This window comes from Limulus polyphemus, unplaced genomic scaffold (genome assembly GCF_000517525.1).
Source record: "Limulus polyphemus unplaced genomic scaffold, Limulus_polyphemus-2.1.2 Scaffold877, whole genome shotgun sequence".
Classification (NCBI taxonomy): Eukaryota; Metazoa; Arthropoda; class Merostomata; order Xiphosura; family Limulidae; genus Limulus; species Limulus polyphemus.
The window spans coordinates 235,851-248,519 of NW_013666487.1; the positions used below are offsets into that span (position 1 = coordinate 235,851).

Consider the following 12,669-nt stretch of genomic DNA (forward strand, 5'->3'; position numbering starts at 1 on the left):
GTTTATGTATATATGTACGTATATGTATATATATATATATTGTGTGTGTGTATTTGAGGAAAATGAAGTGTAGCTGGTTCGAGCGCTGTGCTATATGTGGAACTGGAATTAAAATTTATTCTTCGCTCATAGAAACGGTCATCTTTCTAATTAAGTTTTAAAGGTAATTTGAGAAACTATTTTGTTGTTCAAGGGAAAAAAATGTGTATAATGAAAATGACGCATAATATTAACTTGAAATATTTTGGTCATTAGCGTTGTCTTTGGTACAAGGCTTAAAGCGCCGAATTGAAAAAGCAAGTAATTTATATTGGTCCTAATTTAAAAATAACGGCCAATAAATTTAATGTATAAAGTTATAAGTGTAGTGCAATAAGCTATTTAATAATTGATCATTGCATCAATAATTAAGAAATCCTTAATGATCAGATATTTCACTCGCAAATGTCATCATCTAAAAAGCCATGTAACAGGTTAAAAATTAATTTAATTAAAAGTATTTCATCAGTTAACGAAATTTCCCTGAATATACTGCTGCATAGCAGATTTGAGCAGTCTTAACGTTAACAAAGAAGGAATAAAGTTACTATAAACAACACCTACAAATTATGTTAGCTTGAAAGAAAACATTATTCAAGAATTATACAGTACATATTTTTAGATTAATGCTGAGGTTATATTATCGGTGGTTTAGATGTTGCCCGGGAAATTTACTGTACCTTTGCTGTAATTCTTTAAACAAATACTTTGATATTTTTGAAAATCAACTTTGTGGTTTTTCAAGAAACGACTACTGTGAATTTTAAATTCAAACCAAGCTTTGCGGCATCCTATGAATGAATATTTCTGAGAAAACTCGCAAGAAACTTCTAAATTCTTAGAACACCACCTGCAATAGAGATAGAAAGCAGTTGAATTATTGAAAAACCATTAAAAAAAAAGATAGTTGGCATAACTTTCTCTGTTTTGAACTTTAATCGATATCTTTATGTTATACAGCGTGTATTCCATGTCTTAAGTTTGGGCGTTGTTACTTAAAATAAAAAAGTATTATACAATACAAATTCCGAATATTTAGATGTGTATCATCGATATTTTACGCTTCACGCTCAGCTACAGATGACCGTTTGATCGATTAGTACATAAATCAATCAAGCATCAAGTCTAATTACCTAAGTTTTCTAAATATCGATTTTCGAAACACCGAAGAGGCTACAAAGGCAAGATAGCATTTACATAATGAAGTAAACACCATCCATATTTAATACTGCCAGTCAAGTGTACAGTAAGCTGTTCTTTTGAACAGTGAAATAGTCTTATTAGAAATACAGAGAAGCGACCAGCTGGTTGGCTTTACTTCATCAACATGTGTCACAGGAAACTGACCAATATTTAGAATATAACTAAACAACATTTTAAAAACAGAGCTCCGTGTGGTTTTGACATTTGCTAAGTGGCGATGGCAAAGCACGTGTTTGTTTACGTGAAATCTGATTCAAGTGAGGACATGCAATAACAGAATAATGAAGCAACTCAATAATGAAAATATCTAAAGATTAGTTTAGATTAGGTCCACGCATCTCTTTTCCATCAATAGCTGGGGATTTTTCATTGCTAATTGCCAAAAGGCTTTACCCACTCGCGAGAGTACATACAGGGAAGACAAAGGTTAATATTCCTAACAAAGCCCAAATTAAATGCCAGATAGTGGCATATTACGGTTTTTAAGCTGAAATAAATCTCGTTGATATATTTAATAATAACATTAGTTGCAGCATGCAATCGCTACTAGAAGCATAGTGAAGAGAAGCTCTGGGAAATAGTACTAGAATCCTGTACATGACATCTTATCATACTGGTGATTTTATAAGCAAAACATGTGCACATAAACCATAAAGTCCCATAAGCATTATATGACGTTGATGTCTCTTTAGAATTCTTGGTTTTAGCAACAGTATTTAAATATGGTACAAAGAGAACGATTTGTATATTCCTTACCCTTAACAAGATTGTGAAAGAAAATTTGGGCTTGTCATTATGAAGAAAGAAGCCCAAATCTATTACGTGATTTCTTCTCTTTAAAACAAAAGTTTCGGATATTTTTTTAAGGAAATAGTTTGATTAATTTGTTTTTGTTAAAATCGATCGATACTTCTCTAATATAATAAATTTTTTGTAAGAATGGTGGGTAAACATATACGATCATGTATCTGATCATTACACATATTGGCACTAACGTCAGATATGCGGAATTAAACACGACTTTCATGATATGTATGTTTCAAAAAATAAAATAAAAAACATTACATACATTTTATGAAATGTACTTACTATCTTTTTTTTTAATATGAGATATGTAAACCGACACAAAGACATCAGATTTATAGCCTAGTTTATACATCTTTAAAAATGTTTAAGAAATTATTTACATTGCCTAAGCTGGAGAAGCATGACACTTTAATCAGGTTGAGATATTACATCACATTAAGTTTAATAACGATTTTCATCAGATTACATCATAGTAAGTCTTTATTTAGAATTTTTGCGTAAAGCTACACAAAGTTTCTCTACGCATAACTAGCCACCCCTAATTTTGAAATGAGAGTAGGCAGCTAGTCTAGAACACACACCGCCATTTATTGTCTGACCGATTTTAATCGTCATTCTTATAGCACATCCACGGCTCCAAAGAACGTTGCAACTTTTTGACAGTGGGATGCGAACTATGAACCATCGGATTCACAGTCCAGGCAGGCTAACTTAAGGCCATTTAGTAAGTCTAATAAAGACTTTTATATCATTGGCAGCTAGCCTAAAGTGGATATACTCTAAAACAAACAACTTTTCAAGTATAATTTTTCTTTTTTGATATACTGACGTTGAGTACGTTATATTAAAGTGATTTTGGAGCCTCACTTCGTTGTTACAGCCATGTTGCCGACTCTGGTCGTACTCTATCTGACGACCGTGCATTTTTGAAATGGCCCTGCAGCGTCGTTTCCGTTTTCAAAGGCTCCACCGTGAGGCTGCCAGGTCCAAAACACATTAGTCATGTCTACTTGTTTTCCACAAACCGTCTAGAGTACAAGGACGATAGTTTCCAACTATTGTTTCTGCAGTCCAATAACTAAAAAAATCCATGCACTGCGTTAGGCGACTTAACTGGTAAAATTTAATACGTTGTAGTATGAAAATATATTCTATTCTTTAGCTGCTTGGGGCATGGGACTGTTGAGCGGGAAGTATGACTGTAAGTCATATCTTGTTGAGTCGATACCCTGTTAGCCTCGATTCCAGATGGAGGTCCTTCTTGATTATGTTGTGTAATGTTGCCTGTGGCAAGTTGACGACTTTTACCGCTGATCTTTATGTTCGTGGATTCTGACCTATTATAAGACACTTTGCTTACCAATACTGGCTGGAAAACAACTTGTTGCAGATTTGTTTCAGGATGGGGCTGGTGCTTCAAGTTAATCCACATTCCTTTGTTTTCCAATACCATTAAGTACAAAGTATATCTCCATCTTGTAATCTCTAAGTCGTCTACCTGAACACGTCATTGTGATTTTATGTCGGAAAGGGCTGTTATATACCATTCTCAAAAGAGATAAATTTTCTGTGACATTACACTGCCTATAAAATGTTAAACAATGTCAAAATTTAGGTTTGATACATCCCGGTTCACCAAGACCTTACACAACAAAGGAAGCTCGTGCATCTTGAAAGGGTCGCAACATTGGTGACATGAGAGCTTTAGACATTTCACACATTTCAGTATTCATATCAAGATCCATTGTGGGTAAGGTGCTAGAAAAATGGAAAACCTGTGGAGTATTGAACTGGTCACTGAACGTTAATCATTATTCTGATAATTTAGATTTTGGACATGAAACCTTACATCTGGTGTTAAATCCATTATCCAGGACTTTCAGAAGAGTAAATAATAAAGATCAGTATAACCACTGTGAACAGGGATCTCCATCCTGCTCGACTTCACGTGTACCAGAATCTAGTCCAGAAGTTGCTCATTACAGCAGCTAATGCATGGCACTTTTAGTGTTGGAATTAGTGATGAGTAATGAAAAACCATCATTGTGGAGCTATGTGTGAATCGTTTGCTTTGGATGTTTGGATTTGACTTCAATCTAGCAAATACTTTGACTACCACTGTGTCACCCAAAACGTGCAAAATAGCGGGACTATTATCGCGATATGGGTCTGTTCTAGTTGGTTTGTACTTGATTACATGAATGACTCGTCATATTGTGGCATAGTATGGACAGTGTCACATTGCATTAATTAAATTCTATGGGGAAGGTGCATACCTATTTTTTGGGTGATAACGCCATACCACACACCTGGTTTGTAACAAATAACATTTATAATCTATTTTGCCCGACCTATAGTTCCTTCTTGATTCCAATTGAACCATTCTGAGACATGGAACACACTTTTGGGGGACAGGTGGATCGACCTCAAAATCTATTTACAGTTAGCTTTGCTTTAAAAGACAAATGGAGGTCTGTCTATTCCATCAGATGGGTAGCAATAGCTGTTGGTCGATTTTAGTAACAGAATACAAGCTGTGAATAACAAATAATCTGTGTCCTGTTAAAATTGTACATCAATGATGAAATACAGTGCCTTGCAAAAGTCTTTACCCCCCTACGCTGGAAATCAATTTTAGTTATTTTCTTGTGAAAGACGTAATTTAAATGGCCAAAAATATTTATCATATTAATCTCAGACCAGTTTCTAAAGATTACAAAGAACAAAAGGTGCATTGTTACTCACTTTAGTGATACAACACATGTTGTAAAAGTCTTCACCCCCTAACATGATTATTCAGTTAATATTTGGTTGAATCTTCTTTGGCAACAATGACAGCTGAAAGTCGTTTTGGATAACCTTCCACAAGCTTTACACAGTATGCTGGAGATATGTTTGCAAACTCCTGCTTGCAGATATCCTCCAGTTCTTGTAAGTTGGAAGGATGTCTTCGATGCACAGCAATTTTCAAATCTCTTACAGATTTTGGAGTGGATTTAGGTCTGGATTTTGGCTTGGCCAGGCAAGGACTTTGGGTTCGGATCCCCGTCACAACAAACATGCTCGCTCTTTCAGCCGTGGGGGCGTTATAATGTGACGGTCAATACCACTATTCGTTGGTTAAAGAGTAGCCCAAGAGTTGGCGGTGGGTGGTGATGACTAGCTGCCTTCCCTCTAGTCTTATACTGCTAAATTAGGGACGGCTAGCGCAAATAGCCCTCGTGTAGCTTTGCGCGAAATTCATAAACAAACAAACTTTCATATTTTTGGTCTCGCGTTACCTATTGGCTAAGGTCTAAGGTTCGATCTCGCAGTACGCTAGTAAACACGAGTTTTAGTTGTGGATGCGTTATAAAAGTGATAGTCAATCAATTTGGGAAATAATTGCCGTGTATACGGAGGGAATTGCTGATTAAATTAGGGATGGCAACTCCCGAATATTAGGTGTCTCTGATCTGGAAGTTTAGCTCAGGTGTCGTCCACATAGAAAAATGATAGGTGTCCTTAAGTTTGTTCATTGCTAATTTTTAATAGTTTTGAAAGTACCAAATAATCAAATCCACATCTCACTGTCATAGTTATATATAATGATGATTTATTAAAACATTCTATACTAATTAAAATGTGGAAATATTGGACGTTAAAGTCGGTAAGATATAAAATGACTACCTTATGACGTCTTCTGAATACAATTTTTAAATTTTTTCTACTGATATTTTATCTGTTTTATTAAATCGGTATGTGAATACGTAGAAACAAATATTTTTAACAGAACAAGTTAATTTTCAGTTTTTGTTACTAAGCACAAAGCTACACAATGGGCTATCTGTGCTTTGCCTACCGTGGGTACCAAAATGCTAAGAGGAAGGGGAACATTGTACATGTGTAAATTACTTAATTAATGGTTTGACGACTGGATTCATTTTTATATTCACCATCTCCAATTTAACCGTTTGAAGAAAGCATTATTAAATACTTCAAAAATCATTTAATGAATGGCATAAATTGCTTTGACTTTAACAACAACAACAAAAGGCAAAATGAATGTCAAGTATAAAATGACTTTAACAACAACAACAAAAGGCAATATGAAAGTCAAGTATAAAAATCGAGAAAGAAAGTCTGTGAAGGTTTGTTTATTGTTAAGCGTAAAGCTACACAATGGGCTATAACTGCTGTGCCAACCACGAGTATCGAAACCCGGTTTATACCGATGTGAGCCCTAAGACTTACCGTTTAGCCACTGTCAGGCTAATAGTCACATGAAAAATGTAAGACTAAAATAAATTGAGAAGAGCAGAGGCATGTATATGTACATAGATATAATGTTGTCATCGATTTTGTAAAATTCTAACAAGTTGAGAGTTGTAAGTTCTGAAACGTAGTAATCGAACCAGCATAAAGTATGGTGTAGAATTTTAAAAGATGCGTTTCCGTGCACTTGGGAAAAAAATAAACATCATATATACACATATATATATATATTAAAAATATACAATATTTGGAGCGAAACGGGAATAGTGTCGTGTTTTTTAGGCCCTATAGAATTTGTTTTATTTAACCAGCGCCCCACAGTGGCACAGCGGTATGTCTGCGGACTTACAACTCTAGAAACAGGGTTTCGATACCAGTGGTGGGCAGAGCACAGATAGCCCATTGTGTAGCATTGTGCTTAACTTCAAACAAACAAACAAACAAACAAACAAACAAACTGTAGAACGTCTAAGCTGGTTAAATTGTTTGTTTGTTTGAACAGGCTATCTATGCTGTGCTCATCACGGGTGTCGAAGCCCGGTTTCTAGCGTTGTAAGTCTACAGGCATACCGCTATGTCACTGTGGGGCACGTTCTACAGAAAACATTGAGTTTTTAGTATGCATACAAACTGCATTTCTGAAAGAATGTTTGACTGCCGTTGTCCAGACGAGTTGATAAGTTATGATACAGAAAGAAAGCCTTATAGATAGTGACTTATGTTGTACAAAAGATAAACCCGTGACGTCGTTCTTATACGCCTTGACTTAAAATTCTCAATAGACTAAGTAAGAGCAAGTGGTGGAAAACATTTGTGGGGTTATACTTTATTTGTTATGGAAAAGTATTCACTTAAGCAACAGAAAATAGATATATTTTATGTAGGTCCCTAAATATGCAATTAGATCCTTATGAAAATAACATCGAAATATGTAAATATAAAGAGGGCGCCTCTTAAAACACGTTTATAAAAATAAAGTAAAATATACTGTTATAAAGGAAAGGAAATTTAAAAAAGTTTCGTTTAAAGTAGATATTTGGGTAAAATTCACAGAAATAATCAGTTCCTCTACTTTAGTAATAGTATTTTGTTACTGATGTAAATACTTATCTGGTAAGCCTAGATTTAAAGTGAATTATAAAAAAAAAATTAAAAGTTGACACTATTTTGTTAAAAGAAGATAGGTACAAGTTAATATTCTTAACTTGTACTTTTGAAACAGTACTTTTTTGTCTGGTTTCTTAACCGAAGCAAAGAAAATAATTTGGAATGATGTATGAAATATTTTTAAAAGATCTATGGAATCTTTGCATTTTTAAATAACCAATAAATATCGCGGGATAGTTATATAAAAACCAAGACCTTGACAAACATAGGAAGCAGGAGACTCTCCAGGATGTACCCTAGCAGTAACAAAAACCAATTTCCGCTGGCTTCGGGCTTCCGCTTCCGGTACCTCTTCTTTAATGGTGACAAATTCCAAGCGCCTTTCTTGCTGCAATATATATATATATATATATATTGATATAACATGTTTCTTAATTTGCTAGTTTAAAGTAAACGATTAAAAATTGAAAAGAGGAGTGGCTAAACAAGATTTCCATTAACTTCCTGAAAATTTACACTGTATTGGAAATACGATCGTACAAATACAGTTATTATTTTTCTAAGATTAGTAATGAATTGTAAGAGAAGAAATTTGCAAAGAGAACTCTAGAAAAATATTAATGTTCTTGAAAAAAAAACTGTGGCTTTCAACACGTCTGCGAGCTACAATTTAAACAACGAATAATTGTTTTTTTTTATCACCTATCAAATCAAACCTGAATTTATTAGAGTAATCTCCCGTGTGTATTCCTACTTGTATGTTGTTTTACTTACATATATATGTGTGTGTGTATGTGTGTGTACTCAACAAACTTTTAAAACTCGAAATGATTGAAGAATTAAAGACACTAAAACTGATTATTCGAAAGGTGTTTTGTAAAAGATTGGACCACCACTTAGGAAATTTTTATAGAGTTTCCAAATAGTGGCAACCAAGCCTGAAATATTTCAAAGGTAGAGACATCTACTGGTGAACCATGAAGAGTCAGTGAATAAATTGTCCTTTAAGTGATGTTTTGAAAATCAACCATCTTTCATGACCCTATATATTACACGTTTTTTTAAACATGCGTATTGCGGTTACTGGTGATCTATGTGCACATTTTTAGTATGAATGGTATTTGTAGCATCTCAGTTATTAGGTTTTGTGCTGAAGTCTCGAAATGTATTCAGGTGAACTTTGACAATAATTAGAAAATGGAGCGGCTTTTATTTATTTATTACAACACATAATAATCAAGTGTAGCTACAGCATGTTAACATCTGAAATACAGAGAAGTGGAAAATATTATTACATACTACTATGTTATCAACGTTTCGAAGTGTAGCCACAGCATGTTAACATCTGAAATACAGAGAAGTGGAAAATATTATTATATACTACTATGTTATCAACGTTTCAAGTGTAGCTACAGCATGTTAACATCTGAAATACAGAGAAGTGGAAAATATTATCATATACTACTATCTTATCAACGTTTCGGATATATTTTATCTTATAAATTCACACAGACTCACGCTTGCATGCAAATATACATTATCCAAAAATACTGTAAAGGCTATTGAAGTTTACTAGTATTTACCTGCAGTCCAGATAACTCCAGTTTGACAAAGATGAAAAAATATTTATTACCATATGGAGTTTCTCAAATTGTTATTTTGTTGATAGTTTTAAAAAACTGATGACTAAGCCGAATAGGACCCCCATCCCCCCTAGATACAAGCTTAACAGTATTTATCTGTAGTACTAATAATGGTTGGAGACGGCTTGAATGAGTAATGAAGAAAAATTTTAATATAAGTTTAACATAACAGCAAATGTTACAACGTTTCGACAAAGTTTTGTCATCATCAGGTCATTCACAAATCTGTAAATCTGACTAAAAATAACGTATCTTAAAGCCAGTTTTCCATAGTTGATTTTGTATATTGAATTCCTGAATATTTGTTTCTTTTAGAAAAAGATTCTACTGGCTTAGAATTTTAAAACACTAATACCAATTTTTATTTTTATTTATTCGCGATTATATGAAAAACAAAAAAAACATTCATTACAGGAAAACCCACAAGATTAGTATTTTAGAGCTTTCTATTTTGATGCATGCTTTACCAGTACATTTGACTTATCTTTTACTCTTTGTTTCTTTTATATATTCTCTATAGGCCTATAAACAGCTTGTAATAAAACCCTGTTATAACATATATTAATGTTAAATCCATTATATAACCACTTTTAAAAAAATCAGAGGAACTCAAGTACAAATGAAAAATCAGAAAAAATTTCTTCATAAGAACTTTCGGCTGTAAACGTTACATGCAGAATAATTTTAAAATATTAAAGACATACTGTTAATAGTAACTGAGATGGCCTAGAATTTTCAGTTAACATAGCTGCAAGAAACAGGATAAATACATTTTTGTAAATTATTTCAAACGTGTTAGAAAATTAACCCTTTTTCGAGGCTGTGCTTTAATTGCTCATCAACATGCAGAACTTTTGCTTGTTAGCTAATTTGGCTACGTTCAAACAAAATAAAATGTGAGTTAATTACAATTTTTTTTGTTCGTCAAATTTTTAATGAGAGATTTTTTTGCACTTAAACATTAATTGGCAATTCTTCAATTTTGCATTGTTAAACTTGAACATCACTCATTATAAGAAGGAATTTGGAAAACCTTATTCTGTGAACACTTTCACTAGCGAGCTAGTTCCGAAGCAAATTTTTGATACATTTAAAAAAAACCTTACTTTATTTAATCATGACGTTTGGAGTAACTGCTCTTCGTCAAGTTTGATATGTTTCGTAATTCTTTGAAACACACTTTGCTTATCACGGCTGGGGGTATGACTTGTCACAAGTTTCTTTCTGAATGGCCCTGGGGTCCCAAGTTAATCCATGGTATTTTTTCTAATTCCATTAGGAACATGGGATATCTCTATCTTGCAAATTCTAAATTTCCAATCTCAACACATTTTTATGATCTGAGTGTATGAATGTTTTGCTTTGGAAATGGGTGTTACATACTCTCCCACAAAGCGATCAATTTTTTGTGGCACCATACAATCTGTGCAATGCCAAATAATAAAAAAAATGTAGTTCTGACACATTCTGTTCCATCGCAACAATAAAGGTTATAGTTTTTCACGTGAGCTGCTGGTTTGCGTATTCAAAATTATTTTAATATAGCGTACTCAACCCTCTGTATTTTACATCGTTCAGATGTGAGGTTTACATAAATATTCAAACATTATAGCAATTAATCATTCAATGTATTTATCAAAATTGAGAACAATAGTGGTGAGTAATTTCTGATTTCTGGCGATGATTTAGACACGGTTTGCCTTGATTTGACTGCTAATTTCCAGTTACTTTTTGAAGAACAATAGTTGTCTCTCATGAACCCTTTAATAATTTTTGTCTCAAAATGTTAAGTCTGTCCGTGAACCACCTTTTTTAAAACCATAAATAAAAAGTATTATGTTACTTTTTAGTGTAAAACTACCCGCGATAAGTGTACCGCGAGAATCAAACCCATAATCTCAGTACCATAAGCCTTAAAGCCTATACTTGGGCCAATTATGGACTATTCGTAAAGCCATAGGTCTAAAATTGAAACACATGTACCATCACTTGTAAATCATTGGTAATTTTTAATTAGTGCTTACTTTACTTTGCGATGTATAAATCATACGAGGAAGGGGATACACCCCTCAGTAGCACAGTGGTATTCTGCGGACTTACAACGGTATAAACCGGGTTTTGATACCCGTAGTGGGCTAACAACAAACAAACGAACTGGATATACCTTGCCAAACAAGTATTTGTAATAAATATTATTTGATCTTCTCTTAAAAATTCCTCTCTACTAAAATAACAATGTTGTAATTTTTTTCTAGGATGTTCTGTTATTTTTCTATCAGTGGCATTGTCAAACGTAATGTAATAAATACCACAGAAGCAGTATGGGATCTAGTTCAGAATAGTTAGTTTGTTATTTCATATATAGGGGTCAGAGGCTGGAGATACTGGACAGTGGCTTGAGGCTTCGCGTTGCACGCTACTTAGAAACTGGATGTATAATCTGACATAAAACAGATAGATAGGCTAATGGTGGTTTGATAACATTTATCTCAAAGAAGAAAAGTGCGCCATAATACTAATGTTGCATGAACTGGAAAACAAACGTTCTTCCTAATGGATTAAAACAAAGTTATCAGATTTGTGGCATTTGGAAAAGGTAAATTGTTAAATATTTATTATTTTTTTAACACAATGGGAGTTTTCAATTTTTGTCAGACTGAAAAAAAAAACGTTTCCCATTTGAACAAAATAATATTACCGTATTCCTTAATTCAAGCGCAAAATGAACTTTCTGTTCTCTAAAGTAAAACTGGAAATAGTCGATAGTGCTATTTACATCTCAATCGATCGAATGAAAAAAAAAGCCAACACCACCAGTTGTTGTGTAAAGTAAACTGGATGGTTCGGCGAGACTAGATTCAATAACACAAGATGTATTTTCTATTAACGTGAACCATCAACTGCGTAGGCGCTGTGTTGGAAATGTTTATGTATATTAAACTTGCATGGGGCGCTGGAGTAGATTCTATGGTCGATAAATAATTGAAGTAAGCAAAATGAGGACTACACTTTCAGACTGAACAGAAAAATACACATATATTTTTACTTATCATCAGGGGATACTGAAATTCGTTAATGAACACTAGTACAAGAATGAATTACTTAATTGAATCAGTGTATATTCTAAACAGAATAGCAGTAATGCAAGACTGATAAACCTGTCCAAAATCATGTTAGAGACCATTATCCATTAGGATAGAAAATAATATTTTCCATTTTCGTTCTTTGTAGTATTTTTAAACTCCTTATGTACGTTACATGCTTTGGTCATCTCTTTGCGATTGCTAAACTTCACGGTCTATATGATATTCACTTACTTTACTGAAAAAAATCTAACATTCATCAACCTCTTGTGAACTATATTAATCGTAGACCAAACATGAAAGGTAGAAAATAATATATTTTGTATCAGGCAGTGTTTTTAGTCTTTAAAAATGATAAATAGTATAATTTATTGAAGATAACATAAAAATTATGAAAGATATTAAAGAACATAAAAAAACTACCTGAATTTATTGATCTGACACACTTACACTGAGTGGTCACAAGTAAATAGGCACCTAATTTTTCGTCATTTAACTGATTTATGCTAACTAATTTGTGTTTACAGAGCACT

General features: G+C 33.4%; 1 protein-coding gene across 1 annotated transcript in view; it reads right to left on the bottom strand.

Annotated features, from left to right (window-relative positions):
• LOC106460999 (cytosolic carboxypeptidase 6-like) overlaps positions 1-12,669 on the bottom strand; it is a 111,695-nt gene that overhangs the window by 44,045 nt on the left and 54,981 nt on the right. The window contains exon 2 of the mRNA XM_013920767.2: positions 7,666-7,798. Coding sequence (XP_013776221.2) covers positions 7,666-7,798 — 133 coding nt within the window. The remainder of the gene's footprint in view (positions 1-7,665; positions 7,799-12,669) is intronic.